The following is a 22277-nucleotide window of genomic DNA, read 5'->3' as shown; positions in this document are numbered from 1 at the left end:
CAAGCTTCAAGCGATTTCAGATCTGCTTCTCTGAAAGACAGTATCATATGGCCGGATGTTTTCAGTGACTAACGTAAGTTATGACCTCTCTCTGAAAACATAGGTCTAAAATATGAAATAGGAGGCAGTTGAGCAAAAGAGAAGCAAACAACCAATTACCACTAGTATGAGATTAAAAGAAATAAAACCAAAACCAAACTCCAAAACCACTTTTTGCTCTTGGTTATAAAGACTAGAAAGTGAGTTAAGGAGATTACCGTATTACTGTGGTACCCTAGTAATAATTATATATGCCCAGGTTGCTTCTTGTAAATACTGCTACAGAGAAAATGTAGGCAGAGACCGATTATTAAATGCATCAAGCATTAAATTCTTGTGTGGGAACTGACATACCACAGAACCGTCAATTATAATGTCTGTCTTGGTCTGAGATCCCCAACACAATATAAATTGAATAACAGAATGATTTAAAGAAGCCTGAGGGGTAAATTACAAAATGTAGCTACTGCTGTACCCCAGACATTTGCTGTCCCAGACCCATAATCTACACACACAAAACCCTGTCAGCATCACAGAGCAGTAAGTGGGCAGTAAGATGAACATACAGAAAGCAGAAGCAGACTGCAGGTGCTGTCACACATATGACCACATACTAAAAAACTGCACACCAGGAGATAAGCTTTATAATCACTATGTAGTCAGTAGATACTGGAAGCGTGACTCTGTTTGCATGGATAAAATTTTAAATTTGGGAAGATTCCAAACTACACATGGCTATTGCACAGGCACTGGGCGGCTCTGCTTCCCAAGCCTGCAGATTTCAGAGAAGTGGAGATCTTACAGGTCTTTTCTCATTTTACTTTGATCTCACATTTAGGAAACTTTACTGACTTCATTGGAGGCTCACATGCCACAAATCAAAATAAGGCGCTGTAATCCTTCGAGAAACCATAATGAAGACATACACTAACAGCAGTTGCACAAATGTAAAATTAAACTCTGTGAAGCTAGAGGGCATGTTCTATTCCAAAAAGAAATGCGTGAGATTATTATACCAACACCTTTACAAGCAAAGATACTCATCTGGCAACAGCTGCTTAAAAGGTCATTTTATGCCAACTGAAATACTACTGTGTGAAAACCTTTAAAAGTAAACTCTGAAAACTAAATATAAGCATACCCCATCACATAGTATTCCTAGGATATCTGCTTTTATAGCACGCTTTCTATGGAGATAAATTCACCAGTGTAATCCATTAGTTCCTGTTGGTCGAAGATATATACGTACTGAGTGCAAAACTACATCTGAATATCGACAATGTTGCCAGAGACATTCGGTTCCATTTGAGAAAACAGGACAATTGGTTCCAATGACCATTTCAAATGAAGAAAATCTGATGGCTCCAGATGCTACTTAGCAGTTTGGCCTGCCAGTTGGGAAACTGTAGGAAACTTTCAATACTTAGCATATCCCACTCAGTATTATTCAAAGTCTTTTGACATCTTGTTCTTTTCAAGAATAGCAGCTTTGTTGGTGTGCTCTCTTTATGAAACATAGATATTCTTTTTCCCTGATTTGAATTTAAAGGATTATTTTTCTCTGAGTGAAAGGTAAATCGACTCTTGCTGCAGAATTGACACAAACATTGTGACAATGGCCTTATTTTCAAAAATATTTATGAATCACAAGTCTCCTTGTAGAATATCAGATCTGCAGCTGATCAGTATCTTTGCTTATTTTATTATAGTCTTCTGATTTCACCCTTTCAGGAATGACTAGATGATTTCATGTTATCTATTAGCCCTTTCCAGACTACAAACACAATCTTTCCTGCTACACTTTCTGTCACCCCTCTTGTCAACTTTATGGCCTTCTCTGGGGTATATTATTTACCCCTGGTTTCCTTAGTGTCTTCAGTTCATAGACTTTCCCACTCAGGCATGAACAGGTGCTGTACACTAAGTTACTACAGCAGCCACTTAAAAAGAAACACAGCAAGGCTATGGAAGAACTTATTAAACCCAAACAGTGGCAATGAAAAGTGTAAAAAATGAACATTCTTGATATACAAAGTGTGGATGCTGCTAATACAGGTTGAATATGAAAAGCACAAATCTAGTGATTACTGATTTGCTCCACTAAAGGAACTGATTTATTCTCCACTGCTATATTGTAAAGGAAACTCATTAGTACTTAATGGCGATCTTCCCAGTGACTGCCAGAGCTTCTCCAAGAAGGGGTTTTATACTGTTTTAACTCATTAATAGCACAAATATTTTCACTCTATCTTCTGATACCTAATTAAAAAAAAAAAAAAAAAGCGCCTCGAAGGCCCTCCTAGTCCGGCAAACCTTAAAACCTAACCAAAACAAATATACAGGAACACTGTCCACTGGAACAGTCAACTCTTCATTACACAGAGAAAATGAAGAAGCATCATCACCCGCAGATGGCAAAACCACCTGTGGCTTTTAAGACTGTAAGAGTGTGCAGGAGAGAAAAGACTGGTCCCTGTTCCTTTGATAGGGGACCACAGAGATGTCCCAAGGAGAGTTAGACTAAGCCAGTAACAGAGCTACCTGGCTTCCAGGCCCAAAATAGCTCAAGCAAAGCCAGTTTGTGTATTTCTGCAGCATGGTCAATCCACACGGGGACAATGCACCCATCAAAGGAAACAGAGAAGTAATTTTTATGTAGGTATAATAATAAGGATGCAGTCTCAGAATTAGGCAAACAGAAATATGCCAATATAAAATGATTTGCTCAAGTTTTCCTACATCTCAAACCAAAAAAAAAAAGGTCAAAACTAGAAGTTACATAAAAGTTATTTATATTCTTATTTTCTATTTTCTTTCAGAATGTCCTAGTAGATATTTTTTTTTTTTTTAAAGTGCAATGATAAAATCAAATTTGTGACTTCAACTTCCAATGGGTAATGCTGAGACAGAGGACTCATCATAAGATATTTATGCTAAGGAATGAGGATTTATAGTTCAATGCATACTAACTGATAAGTGTTAGAAGATTAATCATTCTGTATTAGTTACAGCAAAGTTCCAGTGTTGCCTTTATTTATACATGTTTCTGCTATAGAGTAAAATGAGTGTGAATGGTCATGAATGAGACAATAAACATTCTTGGAAAAAGTCAGTGCATGGAGAATTTTACTCAGCTCTATACAGTCTTTGTTCTAAATGGTAATTAAATGCTTAACATGCTTTTTCTACACACATTAATGGCTAGCACTTCTTATCTCCACAGCTGCTTGAAATTGTTCTCAAGATCTAGGTAGGCATAAAAGAGAAAACGTATCTTCTCTCTACTTCTACAATAAAAATGTAGGCAAGTATTCAAAACTCTCATGAGTTTAAACAGATCTCACATTTTAGTGTGGTTAGAACAGTCAGTTATGCAGAAAACCAACTAAGAAGTGTAAGAGAAAACAAATGAAGGCTAATCTATCTAATGGAAAACAGTAAGGTATTGTTTATTATTGTATTATTTTAGCAGTATTATATTTTTCTAAAATTTCTGCATCTTTTGTTTGGCAAATACTTGATACTTGACATTATATAGCTTAAAATAACAGCCTGATGTTCAGTGTAGTAATAAAGGCTTTACAGGATAAGAGCCATCTGTTGCTATTATACTCACTTTCTGAAATATTCCAAAAGGGATGAAAACCCTTAGACTTTGTCAATTATATGCCCTTGATGAAGTATGAGTCATCTTAAAGGAGTTTGGCATAGAGATGCAGTTTTCATGGAAACTAATGCGAGAACATATTGAATGTATTCTAAATATGACCATCCAAATGGTCATATTGATGAAAAGTTTCTCAAATGAGAGAGAAAAATGTGGCAATGTAATTTACTCTTCTATGTCTGAAATGATGTTGGGTAATAACTCTTGAGCATTTCACAGCTTTTAAGTCAAATACTATTTTCAGCACTTTTTCTGGTGAGATCATTATAATATGATTATTTTGGCCAAATGTATTTTAATTAAACCCCACCCCCAAATCATAGGGTCTGGAACTTCTTCCCACACTATGGTAGGAAATATATCTCCAGATGTTAATAATTAAGGCATTAAAGGGTAAGCCCAGGACCCACTTCCGCAGCTGCCGAAGCTCCCACGGCAGTAAACTGGTGTGGTTACATTGCTGAAGAGTGTGGGTGGATTGGAAAAGGCCCTTCAGCGTTTGTGCACTTCTGCACAACATGGAAGCCAGATCAAAAGGGATTCCAGTGTAGGCAACATGTTGGCTGTGGATGGTGGAGGGCAGAATGGATATGTGCTTCCCACGCAAGTGGCTATGTGAGAAGTGGAGAGCAGATGCTCTCTAACATGGTCTCCTGGGCTACCACAAAAGGTGGGTATGGCGGCCCTCTTCTGGCCTGGAACCTGGCTAGGATCAGTCTTTCCCAGATTAAACAACATTCACGTAGGTGTCTGAGGTAACAGGTATGACTACTGATGTATGCATTAAAGGGAATTGTGTTTATCAGAGACATGTTTCAAATCCAAATGTGTTGGTTGGAAAGACCATTTCTAGAAATATTACAAAGGCGAGCAGAAAGGATGCTTCCCTTGCTCTCCCTCACCAACTTCTGTCTTCAGTCCTGAGACTGGGTAGCAGGCTGTCTTTATTCTAGACAGGCAGTAAATGTAAAGAATTGGGTCAAAAAGCTGCACTAGACTAAAACAAGGGCAGGGGGCAGATGTTTTTAAGTAAAACTCAGTTTTCTACCCAAAATCCTAAGTAAACATTTGAAAGCCTCAGAGTGATAACATGAGCAAGCATTGATATATATTGATCAGAATCAGGTTACTTTTAAATGCATTCCAAAATACCTTCAAATGCCTTTCTTGAATATTGTTTTATAGGTGTAACTTCATTCACCTGTCTGGATGTCTCTAATGTCGATAATTAGATTTTCTACACAGTCTAATAGGATGTAAATATTTCACTATACTCATTTAAAGTCAAAGAAGTTTGTGATGGAATGCATGAGGAATAGCGCAGAGTACACTGACTTGCTGGACAAGTTTGCATGAGGTTTGGAATTTACAATGACTTCTGTTGCTATGGACTGATATTTTTCTCTCTTCTACATTTTTTAATAAGCTACATTAATTTGAGGTAGTTTTGGCTTCTAGCATATCAGACAAGGATCTATTTCTTTCAAAGAGAACTTTTTGAGAAATAAATGAAGTTAAGCTTTAATACGATTTATTTCCCCAAACTATCATTTTTTAAAATGATCTAGTTACAAGATGCTGGCATACTCTGTGAACTAAAAACTAATGGCTTTCAACAAGAGACTTATAACATCTCTCTCATTCTACACTGGCTCATTTATACTTGTTACTAAAAAGTAAGATCAAGATATCAAGGAATAAATTCAGAGTTTCGAACCTTTCCCAAACCTTTGCTTTATTTGCTTTTAATATATGGCTGACTTTTATTAAACAGATATTAATGGGTCATTAAAAAAAGAAGACTCTACCTAAAAGTAATTTTGAACCTCAACACTTTTCATCTGTCTCACAAAGTAATCTATGTTTGTTACAAAGAAAATTATCTTTGCTTGGGTCTCTAATTAAGTAATTTACATTCTTTGTTCTGGAAAACACTGAAGAAAAGCCACCAATAAGCATTCTTAAAACCCTCATCTGTAAATATGTTGCTATTGCATGTGAGACAATGTAGAACACGAGCTGTTCGTTTATTTAAAAAAACAAAACAACCCCCCAAAACCAAAAAACAAACACCCCCCCCACACCTCTTCTAAGCACTCCTTTCGGTGACCTAAACAACTAACCTTGAAAAATGTTCCCAGTGCAATCACAGGATGATAAAACCTTTGGTTTACACTCATTTATAATGGTAGATATACAGTACATGTGCAGGCACAACTGAACACACTGTAGATTAAAATCTCTACAGCAAAATTGGAAGAGATAAGGAGAGTGATTGAATGTCTACAATATTTACAAAAGCAGGTAATTCACAGGGGGAACTAATGGAGTGCTTAAGTATGCTGTATTTTTTTGCCACTATTACTGCTTTACAAGAAGCCTTTAAAGTGCCATTTCTGTTTTATACACAGAAAGTTTGGATAGCTGAGTGGGAACTTTAAAACTCATTTGCAAGTTTCTGTCAAAAAGCTGTTTGGTTTTTTTTTTCTTGACCTGCAACACTTTTTTGTATTTAAGTTGATTATTAATCTCCATCTTCCTATGGCAGGCCACTGCCTCCCAGGGCTAGCCCTGATCAGGGTACATTGCTTATGATGCATCACAGACTTCCTGGAGAGCAATCTGCACAGGGGGCTGAGGGGAGTATTTCGGAACTGAACTGATCGCATTACTTCCAGAGGGGGTCAGGATGTCTAGCCTGTTGCCCACTGAAAAGACAGGAGGTGAGGTGTAGGGAAGGTGAGAGTGCTGGGCTAGCATCCTGCTAGATGGGGAAAGAGGTAGGGCACAGCCAAGCACTGGGCTAAGGCTTCACCCTGTGTGAGGGCACTTGGCTGTTTTCCACGCCTGGCCCTCCTGCCCTGTGCTGCTGCAGACACCCAGCTGGCTGCTTTTCAGAAACCCTGCCTGAAGGGCACATGGCCTGGCCTTGGCAATGCCCAGTGGAGGTGAAAGTATTCACTGAAACCAATGGCTCACCTGCCATCCAGTAGATTATACACTGTGTGGTTTAATTAAGCAAGATAATGGAGAGAGCCAACTTACTCACCTTTTGCCCTTTTACTCCACTGCAGTCACATTTTCCACAACCGGAACAACCCTGAAAATAAAAGAGAAATTGAGAATTAATTGTCTGAACTGGGTGACTGGCAGAACATACCACAACAAGCCAGGGATGTCAGGGGTAACACCCTGACTGCAAGGCTGGTCAGCATGGGGAATGTTTGCTTAAGCCCAACACAATACTTTGTTATCTTTATATAGATACACACTTTGGTCTGTCTCAGTCCAATAAAAGATCCCTTTGTAAAAGAAGAAAAAAACCTGCTATAGTTTTTAACCATAGAAAACTGTTATATTACTTCTAAATATTTTGGGCCACCATTTAAATATTAACTCATTTTTATAGAACACACACACTCTGCATCTAGCAATATGGATTCTCCTCTAGGATGTTCTACAGTCACACATTCAAAGCCCAACAAATTACTTAAAATCCAGTCGTAGAAGCATCTCTTTAATATCAATTTGTTAATGGCTTGCGTCCTGCATAAATGCTTAACGTCTATAAATATGTGCCATTACTTTGAGGAGAATCACACAGAATCACACAGAATTGTCTAGGTTGGAAAAGACCTTGAAGATCATCCAGTCCAACCATTAACCTAACACTGACAGTTCCCAACTACACCATATCCCTCAGCGCTATGTCGACCCGACTCTTAAACACCTCCAGGGATGAGGACTCCACCACCTCCCTGGGCAGCCCATTCCAACGCCTCACAACCCGTTCTGTAAAGACATGTTTCCTAATATCTAGACTAAACCTTCCCTGGTGCAACTTGAGGCCATTACTTCTTGTCCTGTTACTTATTACTTTGTTAAAGAGACTCATCCCCAGCTCTCTGCAACCTCCTTTCAGTTAGTTGTAGAGGGCAATGAGGTCTCCCCTCAGCCTCCTCTTCTCCAGACTAAACACCCCCAGTTCCCTCAGCCGCTCCTTGTACGACCTGTGCTCCAGACCCTGCACCAGCTTCTCTGGACACGCTCGAGTCATTCAATGTCCTTTTTGTAGTGATGGGCCCAAAACTGAACACAGGAATCGAGGTGCGGCCTCACCAGTGCCGAGTACAGGGGTAAGATCCCTTCCCTGTCCCTGCTGGCCACGCTAGGGCTGACACGAGCCAGGATGCCATTGGCCTCCTTGGCACCCTGGGCACACTGCTGGCTCCTGTTCAGCCGGCTGTCAATCAACCCCCCCAGGTCCCTCTCTGACTGGCAGCTCTCCAGCCACTCCTCCCCAAGCCTGTAGCGCTGCTGGGGGTTGTTGTGGTCCAAGGGCAGCCCCCGGCATTTGGCCTTATGGAAACTCCTCCAGTTGGCCTCAGCCCATGGCTCCAGCCTGTCCAGGTCTCTCTGCAGAGCCTCCCTACCCTCGAGCAGATCAACACTCCCGCCCAACTTGGGGTCATCTGCAAACTGACTGAGGGTGCACTCGATCCCCTCGTCTAGATCATCAGTAAAAATGTTAAACAGGAGTGGCCCCAAAACCGAGCCCTGGGGGACACCACTCATGACCGGCCACCAACTGGATTTAACTCCGTTCACCACAACTCTTTGGGCCCGGCCATCCAGACCGTTTTTTTACCCAACAAAGCGTGTGCCCATCCAAGCCACGAGCAGCCAGTTTCACCAGGAGAATGCTGTGGGAAACGATGTCAAAGGCCTTGCTAAAGTCAAGGCAGACAACATACACAGCCTTTCCCTCATCCAATAAGCAGGTCGCCCTGTCGTGGAAGGAGATCAGGTTTGTCAGGCAGGACCTGCCTTCATAAACCCATGCTGACTGGGCCTGATCCCCTGGTTGTCCATTATATGACTTCTAATGGCACTTGAAAGGGATGGTGAAACAGCAGTTCATGATTTATCTTCTACACTTAAGGAGAAAAATATCAGACCTGAAGGATATGGTATTTGTTTCTTCTCTGAACACAAAAAATGTTGTTTACACTTTTTGGGTGTTTACCATAAGATCTCTTATTATTGATTTACTTTTTTCTTTTTTTTTTTTTTTTTTCTAATTAGCAACTGGCAATATTCAAATAGGAATAGTTTTTAAAGGAAGTTAAATATTGGTATGATTACCACAGGAAACTATATCAAGAAGTACGTCTGGACACACTTCATGAAACCAAGTCAAACCACAGCCCCTCAGAGATCAAACTGCTCCTAATGTTAAACATTAGATATGGAGGCACTTGTTAATGTTTACTGGCCAGGCAGTGTCTAGCTCCAGGGTTCTGGTCTTGTTCCTTACATCTCCCGCATTTCAAATCATCTTCTTTCTTTCTTGCCCTCTGCGATGACTAACTGTAATTGTTCTTATGACAGGAAACCTTCCACTCAGTAAAAGCACATTTGTTGCAGCAGGAGAATGCATAGAAAACATGAATAAAAACATATCCAGTCTGAACTATTCTCCAGTAGATACTTTAGAGATCCATGTTTTCTGAAAGGCTTTCCTGAGGGCAGCACCACCTCATGGGGTTTCTACACTAGATAAACTGAAGTCAAAATACTGCCAATTTGTACCTCCAGAAAAGGATGGTACTTCAGCATAGATGTTGACAGACTTCCAAGTCTCTCTGGATTCCGTGAAGTGAAATTCTGGAGGGCAGATTTGGGAGAGGGGTGTTTTCATCTCACAAAGGAAGGAAGGAAAGTGGACTGTGCAGCTGGCCTTGCTAGCCCTGACAGCTAATCTCGTCACCTGAAATACTGCTAAATGCCACTTCCCTCAGAAGCGAGGGAGAAAAGATCTTGATGCAGATGTTTGAAGAATGGAGCTTAATATTAATAAATGTTAATAAAACCTTTCATGTCTTTGTTCATATAAACCTTAAGATGGAGACTTGAGAGATCTGCGGGTTGGTTTGTTTGGATTGAGTCAACAGCAACCAAAAGATTAGGACTTCTATGACATAATCATAAAGAGCTTCTTGGTTTTTTTGTAAAACATTAAAGATGATAACTGATTAACTGATGCACAGGTAAAAGCTTATAGTTGCTTTGTGTTAGCAAAGTATTTCTCTGTACATAAGTGTATATCGGCTACCCCCCTCTTTTCCTCCTCATGATCATGAAGCAACTGGTGAGTAACTCAGCAGTCTATTATTTTTACTGTTGTCATGCCTCTCAGAAACAAACTAGGAGGAAAACAACTAAAATATTTGTATCACTGAATAGTCCACCAACGCACATGAGGTCCTTCAGCCGTTATCTGGAAGCAGTCAGAGACGGCATCACTCCAGAGCCAGCTCTCCGCACGGATGCTGGGCACCTGTCCCTCCACACCTGTGGGCTCCACAGTCTACTAGGACCTCACTACTTCTGGGAAATAAAAAGCAAATGTACCTAGTCCATTTTAAATTTGGAAAACCTCCAACGAGACCAGTAAACATCATCACTCTGGAAAGTTAAATAACAAAGTAACATTTTTACTTATATATATATATGTTTTCTTTTAAAATAAAGCATCCAAGAGAAATGGAGGTTTAATACTGAAAATAAAATTACTAAAGGCTGTCCAATCAAATTAAAGTAGCAGCTCCTGAAATATTTGTTCCTTCTATTGAGATTCCTTTTTCTATATGTAGATCCATTGAATTTGTTGTTTGAAGTCAAGCTTTCTCCATATTCACATAAAGAAAAATGAATCACATTTTCTTCTCTTACATTATTACAGCATTTTACCATGTTACATTATAAATGCATGGAAAGATGAGAATTAACACTGATTAGAATGAGCATTTATCTTGTACTGCAGAAGGAGAATTAGATCAGAAAACAATGCCAATGCATGTTGCAATGCCAACTCAGTACTGACCAGGAGGGCAAAGTGCCACCCACTGCACAATCCGCTTTACTTCTTGTGGTATATGGTTGTGCCTGGAAAAACATTGGGCCTCTCATTTCAAGAAACGACCCAGTGTGACCTTAGTTTTTTGGGACCTGATGAGATCACAGCTGGAGGACGCATACTTGCAGTTCATACTTCCTCCTCCAGCATCATGCAGAATGTTATCAGTTTTATCAACAAGTCCCTTAAATTCAGAAGAAGTCTGTTTTAATTGCATCTGGGAATGTAATTAAAATACGTCATTGAATCATTATAAACATCTGTTTTCAAGTCAATCCCTGCATACTTCCTTCAGCCTGTTATTTAACATGCACCGTTTTAGAAAAAAAGTATGTTGTTATTTATTTTTAAGTTGGGGTTTGTTCTTAAATTTAGCATGGCCAGAAGACTGGACTTGTTCTTTTGGGTCTCTTCTTGTGCTCCCAAAAATGACTCCATTATATTCAGGTTTTCCTGTTTCTTAAGCCTCAGATTAGAAGAAGCAAGGAAGGTAAGAAGGTACTGAGCATCAGGGAGCACAGCTGCATAAGGTCCTGTGTGCAAGAACCTGGCTATGCCAGAACAGGCCACCTGCGCTACAGATCTCTGGGTTTGTTTTACAGTAGCATCGTCTCCTATTATCACTGACTGTAACATTTGCAGGTGGGTGGAAGGTTGGCCAACAATGACAGTCACTGCTGGATAACATTATTCTCAGCTACTAAAATGTATTTTTGAATCTGAGGGATGTGATAACATTCTGCACATACTAGGAGGAAGTATGAGCTTCTTCCTCTTGGTCCTCTGAGAAGATGGAAGGGCCAGAGGGGAAACAACTTATAGATCAAGGGTCAATTTAAGGAGGTCAAAGGGACATTTAAGTAATGAGGTGAGAAACTGAGAGAGAGAGCAAGATGGTTACAGCAGGTATAGGAATCGGGGTCTGGATTCACCTAACCCAGTGTAGGTACAAACATCTCTAGTAGTTACTCCAGTCTCCCTCTATTCAATGGCAAGAAATAGGCACTTCGAGGCTAGGATCCATCTCACTGATTTTGCGTGTTTGCTTTCAATGGAGATGAAGATTGCCTTGGAGGACTAAGCAGAAGAGACTGAAATGGGCAGAAAGGAGTATGGGCTATGTACAAGAGCAAATGAAAAATGGAGAGAAAACTGGATATGAATAATCAAACGGAGGGCTGGAGGTTACAGACAGAATGAGACAGAGAATAACAACAGGTCTTCATTCCTTGCAAAGCATTAGAAATTTAGTTGAGTATCTTTTCAACTACAAACAAGGAAATCTGCATTTCTGGTACTCATTTAGGAATGACTTAAGAAATTTACACAATCAAGTCCTAAGAAGGATTAAAGATAATGATCACAAGGTAAGTAAGCTGAAACTATGCAAATTATTGCTTATTTCTAAACTTCTATGATTTTAATTCAGTCTCATGACAGAAAGAACCCAGTTCATGATTTCCCACCACACAACTAGAGATAATGAAACAAAAGATGAGAAACAGTTTTGTCCTATCTCCCAGACATCCTCTTTCAAAGAACGCCTTTCTCCAGGAGCTGCATGGACCTCGAAGCAATCACTGCTGTCCTCCAAGTGCCAAAACAGAGAAGGAATAGTGCTGGGCAGGAAACATAATCTCCCCGGACAGTGGGGGGTGGGGTGGGGTTGGAGGGGGTGCAGGGAGGGATGAAAAGGCAGGCTCTTCAGCCCTTGTGTAGGAGTTAATTACAGACTAATACAAAGGTTTTGGCCAGGTGCACTGTGATACCTCACCTTATTTGCATGGTAGGCTAGCAGTTTTGAAATAGCCATAGCTCCCTTGCACCACAGGCCAGCCTCTCATATAATATTTGATGACACTCGTTTTATCTTACTCCTCCCACAAAATATCAGTCAGGCCAGAAGCAGAAGGTCATTTCAGCAACATAAATTGCTTCATTTTTTGACAAGCATTTCCGTTCCATTTCATTCTCCCAGACTGTCTGCAACTGATAAGATTAATGAATCATGCTAGCAAATCAGTATAAAACTACAAAAAGATTACATCCCTTTAACACTGCAATATCAACGTGCTACATGCAGACTGAGTATTTGCCTAGAGAAGAGCGATTCATTTACTATCATATTAACATATAGTTCTAAAAAAGTGCTACTAATGAATGGGCACCCCAACCTGAATCTCTAACTTCCATCAATCACTTACTGAGCCTTAGGAACACTAAAGCCCTGTCAATGACAGAGCTGAAAAGGCTGCTAAAAGTCCCTGCAAGAGCTGGAAGAAACTCTGCTCTGCAGTACAGCCTTTAAGACATCTGTCAGATCGTAGCTACAGCCTTTTGTTGCGTTTTGCCCTGTTTTTCCACATCCAGCTACTTTCCTGGCATTTGAGGACTACTGCTTGGAACTCACAAACAGCCAGATGAGCAGCCTAGGAGGGAGACGACTGCCGTATTTGGAAATGCACCATTTCTGGAGGCTACAGAGATCTCAAAAAAAACCCCAAAGGCCAAGACAGTTCTTGGACACTCCACTCTCTTACACAAGTGCGTTTTTCAAGACAAAACATAGTTCTCTTTCACACAACATCAGCTCAGACTCTGCTTGCTGAGTTCAAATATCTGAACTGGCTACCAGCTTAGGCTAATTGCATAGGTATCGAGTTCAAATCTTAGCCTGTAAAGCACACGTGTAAGGCAGAAATTTAATAAAATTCTGTTTACTCAACCCTGTTCTTGTTAAAAATCTCATTCCAGGGAATGTAGTCACTTCTACCCAAAATACAATGTCTCAAATGACTGAAAATCCCATAAACCCGTGAAGACATGAATGGTGAGACTAGCACAGATCTCAAAATTCTCTGACTATTCACAATGTTTCTAATTCATAGCTGAAATGCTTCAAAAAGTAAAAATAATCATAATTATTTCATCTCATGATTCATTCATTGTAAAATGACATTTTCTGTTTAGACGTGACACTTAAACTGATGACGTTTTCTGATGAAATAGTGTAGATTTCTCACTCTACATTGTTTTAGTTTGAACCGCAGTTTGAGCTGAATTCCAATACCAGTTTCAAGCTGAAACTCCCAGAACGGCTATGTCAATGGGATGGCTGTTTGACAGTGACAGCTTTAAGTCTGAATCTCCTCCCTCCACAAAATCCACCCCCTTCCACACCTACAGTGACCTAGTCTCAATGGGGAAGGCCAAGGGAGATTTATCCCTATGTAGCAGACACTGCACTTCTTCCTAAACACACGTATGTACAATTCATGTTGTTGACACAAGAGCTGGATCAATGATGTCTTCAAGTTTCACATCCCACCAAATACAGAATAAGGAGGTGATGCCAACTGCAGGACACTTACCTTGTATTCCTCTCATATTTTCTTCTCTCTTCAGAATGTCAAAATAGCTCCCTGGCTGTATTACTATTCTTGTCTTTACTCTGTAGATATAACTGTATTGAATCAACCAAACCGCTCCTTTGTGTGTAAAGTACCATTAGAAGAAATGATTGCTATATTCCAGTCAACCTGAATACTTTCCTTAACTGATTTTGCAGTCCTTTAACAACTTTTTGAAAAATCATGTTGCTAAAACTTCTGATTTACACTTAGCTAGAATGAATCGGGTAACAAAAAAATCCAGACTGTTTTAGCAAGTTAGCAAAATATAATTACACTCCCTTATAGGAGTTGATACAAAGCCAGTTGTCCTGGACTGATGATTTGAACTTCAGCTCTCAAAATGGTTCAGGAAAAGGAGCATCTGTCACATCTTAATTTTCAGGACTTAAAGCAAAGAACAGAAATTGAGCACAGTTCTCATTGAATTCGTAAACCCATCAATTTCAGATGTCTATAGACAGATAAATAACAGATAAAAGAGAACATTTTATGATTTTATAACATCAGCAAGCTCTAGTCTTTCCTCCTCTCCTAAGCCTTTTTTCTCCCCCATTAGAAATAAAAACAGTTGGCAACTTATCTTTATGTCCTTTTTTTCTTTTTTTCCCAGCAAATCATGGGTAGACTTCAGATCTGACTGTTAAGGAATTCCCTGAATCAAGGGAAGGCTTATTAGTTTTACTGCTGTTACCCTCTAAGGTCACCAAATTAAGTTTAGCTCTAGTCAGCAGTCACTGGAAGTTTCTGTCATGTAGTAACTATTTAAAGTCCTTGGTTGTGTCATTTCAATTTTCTGTAGATCCAGTATACACAGAGCACAGAACAGTGTCGTTCAAGATGTGCTATGGGATACCACTTGTTTCTAGATGCCAGGCCAGGTAGCAACAGCTCTCCCTTAGGTCTCGGGTCATATCTGCTAGGCCTACGTAAATATCTCAAATGGCACCAGGTGCCTACATTTAAGCAATGGAAATAAGTGCAACCCAATAATCTCCAAAGGCTTATTAAACCTTGCATGGATAAGAATTAAAATACTCATTCTCCTGAAGACCTCCTTTGGCTGTAGGTTGATGTACGTGAGTGGGACAGAAGGAAGCAGAAGTTGTCCCCACTCATTTCTCTGTCAGCACAGAGCTGTTCTCCTAAAACATCTTCTAGAGTTAGCTTTATACAAGATGACAAATCTCCTGGAATAAACCTACATGGTGGAAAACCGCGGCACTTTATGGGTACTAGAATGTCAGTGCATCGATTAAGTAGCCCTGTTAGACCAGGTGAAATATTTAAGTGAGTCCCAAATTAACCAATAGATAATACCTGAAAGGAATGGCGTTACTGTCTGCAATATCACTGTGCATGATGAAATTCAAACTAATTACAACAGTTCAGCTCTGGTTTATTTAAAAGCCTTGTTTAATTTTCAGAAAATGAACTGATTTCCATAAAAAAAATTTAGAACACAATCAAGAAAAAATCCATTATGGCTCTTGGGACACAGGGGGGGGCTGTTTGCAGTTTTTGGCAGGGATTTTTCTGTTTGGCTGGGGCAGGAGGGTTGTTTTGTTGTTGTTGGTTTTAGTATTACCAGAATCCTACAGGATGTTCATACAAAAATTGCAGACAGACCACAGATTCTTATCAGAGATCTCCAGTGTATTTTAGCCACTTAAGGGAATATTAGTTAATTTTTACATGCTTAATATTAATTATTTCAGGTGGGGGTTTTTGTTTGGTTTTTTTGTAAATTAGCATTGGTTGGAAGAACTTCACTAAAAAGATGTTTTAAAAAAGAGTCATGTCTTCTTAGTCAAAAGGATACCAGATTGCTGGAGATGAAATGTTTTGTTGCTGGGACCTCATTTTTTACATTCTTTTCCAAAATCACCAGGGGTCTGTCCTGGAGGTAGGGTCATGGGAGTCCCCTGAAAGCTGCTCTGTGAACATGACTTTCCTGCTGGTGATGTGAACATTATTTTCACAAAGCAGTGCAAAACCTGGGGGCTTCCAGTTAGTTCACAGGAAATATAAAGTTATTCCTGTTGTTCCATATTTGGACAAAAATGACATTTAAAGCAACTGTTTCCTCTAAGTACATTCTTTTACAGGAAGCTCTGGCAACAATCAAAGTATTTGCTTACTTAGTGAAATTTTCAGAATATCACATTATACCACTCAGTTCTGCACAGCTCAAAGGAGATAACTGGTTTGTGAATACTAACTAATGGTGTTATCACTAAAATATAAAGCCTCTTGTCAACATTATCTACTAGCAGGTCTATTTCCACGGACTGACAGATACTGCTTAGCCTCCAGCAAGTAGAGAATACTGCATTTACTGAGTATCAATCCAGTCGGTTTTGTACCCTTTTCGATTTAAGAACTTCACTTTCAGTTGTATTTTCAAAGTGAAAAAAATTCCAGGTGCCAGTAGGGTTCTCTTGTGTTACAGTCACTGGTGTTATTTCACTGACAGCTGAGGATTAGAGTATGCTTCTGGACTTTCTGACACCCAATGACAAGAGCTTCCAGGAATATATTTCAGAGGGTATGACCCTTCCTAAATTCGATTATGGTAATTGTCGCCAATAATCCCCACTTTATTGTTCTGCTTTGTGAATAGTCAAACTGGAGCCAGGTGATACAGGTGAGAAGCTCCCATTACTCATCTTGCTAACTTAAAAAAAATCTCAAGGGAGGAAAGGAAAACCTGTTGCAGAACCACCATGCTGCAGAACCACCACGGCTCATGGCTGTTGCACCTGCCTCATATGCAACTACTCTGGAGTGTAGAAATCAAACTGCTCCTTGTCCTGCATGACACAGATCCAGACACTCTGCCTTCTAACTCAGCTTTTTAGTGTAACACTCAGCAGTTAGTAGGCATGTAAACTGAAGGGAAACCAAACATCAAAATGCCTTCTCATTCGTAAGGCAGAGGGATTGCAGCCTCTGAAACAAATCCTGAAAGTTTGTTTTTCTTGCTGCCTTCTGGGATGGATCCACACAATCACTTCCAGAACCTGCTAGAGGTACAAGGCTGGATCCAGCCATAACCTGACAAGATGGAAATGGTGTCATTACAATGGTGTTCCATACCTGCTGCCTCTGCCAGTGGTAGCCAGCAACGCCAGGGGGACGGAAGGCAGTCTTCTTGCCTTCCTCTCAGTAAACCCACACCCACAGGGCTGAACTGCTTTCTAGAGATGCCTTGTGGCTTCTCTGGCCTCTGTGCCTTTTGGTATTCAGCGCACATCCCTGTTTTCACGAGCACAAGGGTACCCATAATACATTTGAGTATGGGTGCTCGGTGTGGTCGAAAGCCTGCCCCAAAACAGCTCCAGCAGGTAGCCAAAACGCAACACCACCCAAACTAGGCAGAGGCTGAGGAAGAGGCAGTGGTGGCCACCAGCACAGCAGGCGACGGAGCCTCTCTGGCCAGCCTCCACCTTCCAGCGCTCCCCCGACCCACGCCAGAGGCAGAATCAGGCTGAGAGGAAACTGCCATGGAGGACTCCCTCCATCCCTCCTCTCACACACAGCAACCTCTCTAAGCAGCACTGGGGAATGCGGGAAGAGGTGTCGCCACCGCTGGAGCAAGCCCCCATGCCCACAGCCTGGGCCCAGCCTGGCCCACCGGCAGGACAGACCACAGCAGCATAGCCACAAGTGAAGCAGCTTTGCTGTGGGACAATTTCTTAAAAGGTGGAATAGAAAAATATCCCTCTTAAGACACATAACCCCCCTATTTCCTTGCCTACAGTTTTGTTTATCACTGTGGTTAGCAGGACACAAATGCGCAGCTGTTGTTTTAGTCGCCACGCGTTACCCCCAGCCTAGCCATGGTGGTAACCACCCACAGAGCCAGCCTGCGGGCGCCGCCAAGCGCCACCACGGGCCCAGGACTATCCCTGCGGCTGCGGAGCATTCACCCTGATGGAGAGACCACCTCTTTGCCACGCTGTCCACAGCCATCACTAAGTCTTCCCCTTAATAAGCAACCTGGCCCCTGTAAATGCCTGTTACACCAGGGAGCGCGGTGAAAGAGCCAGTCTGCAGGGGAAACACAAGACCTCCAGTGCCCCAACCCTCCTCAAGGCTTTTTTGTAAACCTGAAGGCAAAGGAGATGCCTCAGGATGGACACACAGGAAGTCAGTGAAGTGGTTTTGCAAATGTTTACAGCAAGTCCATGAGTGGTGCTTTCCCCTCCCTTAGCTGATAAACATGAACGTCAATATAAACAAATATATTTAAAAGTAACAGCTTTATAACAACACAGTGCTGGGAAGCAGAGGGCTTCTTCCTTGGCCATCCTTGCCTAGACTAAATAAACAGAGAGGCGAAATCCTCTTAGTTGAGATGCACACCGAATAATATGAGAAAAGCACAAGAAGATAAACTGGACTTCTAGGCTTGGGCCCAGAGAAGAACCCCAGGTGACGTACAATCCAGCACAGACACAGGCTGCTGTGTTTTGAACTTACACTGCCTGAGCACAGCTTTCCTTGGGTGGGCTCTGAGCACTGCATTCTTGCTTATGCAACTCCTAATTTCCCATTAACACCCTCCTGCCGTGTTATTCATCACCACAGCACAGATGCAGGTAACACCATCACCCTCGGCTGGATCTTGCCCAGGAGACCTACTGCCCCCATGTCACATACTGCATGAACAGTGTCGGTTTGTTCCTTCTTAGTCTTCTGCTCCCCATCACCAGTTCACTAAACTTCAGCCCTCCCTGAATCTGATTTTTGCATGACTTGGGAAATGACATAGCTCTATGTGGGTATGCAGTACCTGCAAGAATGGCTCTGCAGATGCACTGGCAGCAGTTCCTCAGCACAGACAGACTGCTACCACCATCTGACAAGAGGTGGTGCAGCACCCTGTTAGGAAGATTTGTCCCTCCGTGTCAAATGCTGCAGCTTCCACAAGGAAAACCTTAAGGGAATTCCCCACTGACCTCCATGGCATATTGCAGGTATATATGACTTGTCATTAAAATCCTTCAAGGAGGACTCTGTCGGAGTATTTAAAGACTCTCAAATTTTACTAGACTGTATGCAACTTTTATTGCATTAATTTATCAGAACTGTCTAAATGATTTCTTGTGAAATTGTCTTTTCTTCTAAAAGGAACCTCAACTTTTTCAAAAATTCTGACAATGAAATAATAAACTAGTAATATAAACAATTTTAAATGTATTGTTCATACTTCACAACACTAGATAGAAGGTTAGCTCACTCATGTCCTCAATAACACTGGGAAGAGGAGACAGGTAAAAACAGTGATAGCCTCACTCTGGCCAGCAGATTCAACAAAGAGTCATAAAACTGTTCATAAGCAATTAATTGGTACATTTTAAGAACCTTACGGTATTCCGGAAACAGCAGTAGTAACCACAGCAGTTCAACATCCTTGTCAAACACAGGATTTAAAAAGCATGTAGCATGTTTAGTCTACCTAGCAGCCAGCCAAAATACACACAAAATTTCATGTTATAAACCCACTTTTCTTCTCCACAGATCTCAAAGCTCTTCCAAACACGTTCAACCTATGGCAATACCATTGCTATAGTAACAAAGGCTGCATTTAATTGCTTTAGTGAAAAATTTCAGATAGTTGTTGCAGACAGACAGTTCTAAAAACTGCAGTATCACAGGGCAGGTCTAAAGTTGGAAGAGTATTTCTTAGAGTGAAATTTGTTTTAGGAGTATTTGCTTTATAACCCTACCACAATTTTTGGCCTGGAAGTGGTACCAGAAGTTTACCCTACGCATTTTTCTCAAATATTTTAACACTCAACGATATACCTGGGCATCTTCTCTTAAACTCCAAATTACAACTTCGATTCAGTTAAACTAGTAATTTTTGCAACAAATTGTCAGTCATGTATCTGTTTGGACTCCTAAAAAGCCATAAGGGGAAGTATTACTTCCTCTGCTCCTTAATAGGTCACTGAATTCTGTCTTTTGCTCCTGTCAAGAGTGACATTGACTACCTGATGAGCAGCATTATCACCACCCTGGGATGTAAAAGCTATCAGTGACTTGCATGACTTGCAAGAACTCGGGGCACTTGTGTGTGTTAGGCTTACAGGGAGTGGATGGATCAGATCCCTTTTGAAATCTTGCTGTCTTCCTCATTTATCTGATGAACATCGAACTTACATAGGAAGGAAGGGGGACTTAGGTGCAAATCAGATGGTCTAAATCTCACACTTTGTCCCAACCCACCCTTGAGGTGGTTATACCTCCTTTTGAATCCAGTTCTTTCTTAGGAGCCCTACGGCATAAAGGAGAGAAAGGCAATGCAAATCACCAGTGTAGCTTTCATTGCCCTGAAGACCTGGAGCCCTAATCCTCTAACTTGCTCTGAATTCAACCCTTAGATAAACACACCAGAATATTCATACTGGCAGAAACTATAATGTCAGCTCTTCCTATACAAATGAGCTCTTTAGTCCAGAAAACATTTTCAACTGGATTGTGACATTCTAGATGCACGTTGCACTGCAGATAAGCATAGCTATTAAAGATATGCCTAAAGATAAAGAAATTTGTCTCAAAGTCAGTAACTAAATACTAACCTAGACTGATTGTCAAACAGCTTATTTTCTTCTTTTTCAGCTGTGAAACTCACTTTTAGTATGTGGATGGTCAACTGGATTCTTTTGGCATTTTTAAGACCTAGTCACAAGGCAAAATCAGTACTATGCACATGTACTCTAATTTACTTGTCTGGCCTAAATGAAAAACAGACACAATTTTCCTAAACCCATATTTTTCAAAATTGACATTTGAAAATCCAGTTTTAATAAAAATTTAAATGTTGGAACATTACAGCAAAATAGCAACAGGAAATATAATTTTAGTGTGCAACATTTGCCAAATGCAAAAGGAAATAAACTTGTCAGTTCTCTTTTATGCTTCTTTGTTGACTAGACAGGAAGCTGACAAAAATTGATTTTTTTTTCCTCCTGTAAAGCATACAGCATAATTTTTATTGTACCACTTCAGTTGCTGACCACATCTGGTAAATAAAAACATACATCATGAGCATCCAGGGAAGTGTTTAATATCTGACAGTTTACAAAAATGCCGTACTAATTAAGTACAAAAAGAAAAGTAAATAGCTTTCATTGCAGAAACGGAAATAATGTGATTTAGAGGAGAAGCTGAAAATCCATTCTTTTCTTATGGTTACTTCCTGAGTGATGGAAAAGCTATAGCTGAGTAAAATTAAACATTTGCCTAACCTGCATTCCACATGTAGAGGTCAACAGAAGTGCAAACATTGATGAACACTGAGATATAGCGGTAAATATTTTGTGAGTAGTTTATTTTAAAACAGTAAGAAGCTGCCAGATAATGTTCAGCTCTTTCTTCCACTTATTAATAACAAGAAAGCAGACACAAATAGGTTTCAGTATCCTTGCTTGCTATTTAGAATTAAAAACAATAAATCTCATCCAACCAGTAAAAGCTCAATACTAAAGATCTCATTCTTTGTCAAAAAAATTAATCAAAACTTTCTGAAATTAATGAACAAGGGTTATTATAGATGATAGCTGAGTAACAATTTCAGAGTTTTTCCAAAAAAGATCCAGCCAATATTAGGCTCAAGGCACACAAATGGCAAGACGAAAGACACAACATAGGCCATTCCTCCTGTGACTCACTGAAGAACTGGTTCACAACAGGTAAAGTCACAGAGTCCAGTCTTGGTGGACCCTGCCACAGGTTTGTCCTATCCCTTCTGCAGCCCTAACCCTACTCTTGTGCTGTCACTGGCACACATCAAACCTATCCTGGGATTATACTAGATGAGGGCTAAATACAGTGACTTCCCCCCCCATTTTTTTTAATGGCCCATTTTAGCTTATTGAATTACCTTCATGCAGGGTTCAATTAAAAAAAATGCTGCCACGGGGGAGAGGCAAGATGATGCACACAGGACCACAGGTTGAACTGTCTGAGAACAGTCTGATGTGGGGGGTTTCAGACTGACATAGGCTTCGTAAGTACTTTAATTATCAAAGGCACTTACAATTGGGCACTGAGATAAATTGGTAAACTGATGTATTTATGAGCTACTGCATGCTAGTGTGACAGAAAAAGATGGAGATCCCCACAGTTTACCTTTAAGATTTAATATTACTGATCATATTCCTTTTTACAACAGTGTAACTTCCACTTACTAACAAAGATAGTTCCGTTTTTATTGGTGTTAATGAAAGGA

At 40.5% G+C, this 22277-nt stretch overlaps 1 protein-coding gene across 1 annotated transcript in view; it reads right to left on the bottom strand.

The window, feature by feature from the left end:
* Window positions 1-22277, bottom strand: part of COL4A1 (collagen type IV alpha 1 chain) — a 128308-nt gene that overhangs the window by 67516 nt on the left and 38515 nt on the right. The window contains exon 2 of the mRNA XM_074910417.1: window positions 6756-6806. Within this exon, the coding sequence (XP_074766518.1) occupies window positions 6756-6806 (51 nt within the window). The remainder of the gene's footprint in view (window positions 1-6755; window positions 6807-22277) is intronic.

The sequence above is a fragment of the Athene noctua genome, chromosome 1 (assembly GCF_965140245.1).
Source record: "Athene noctua chromosome 1, bAthNoc1.hap1.1, whole genome shotgun sequence".
Taxonomy (NCBI): domain Eukaryota; kingdom Metazoa; phylum Chordata; class Aves; order Strigiformes; family Strigidae; genus Athene; species Athene noctua.
Note: the sequence above shows the minus strand (reverse complement) of the source record. Positions and strands in the feature narration are given on the sequence as shown.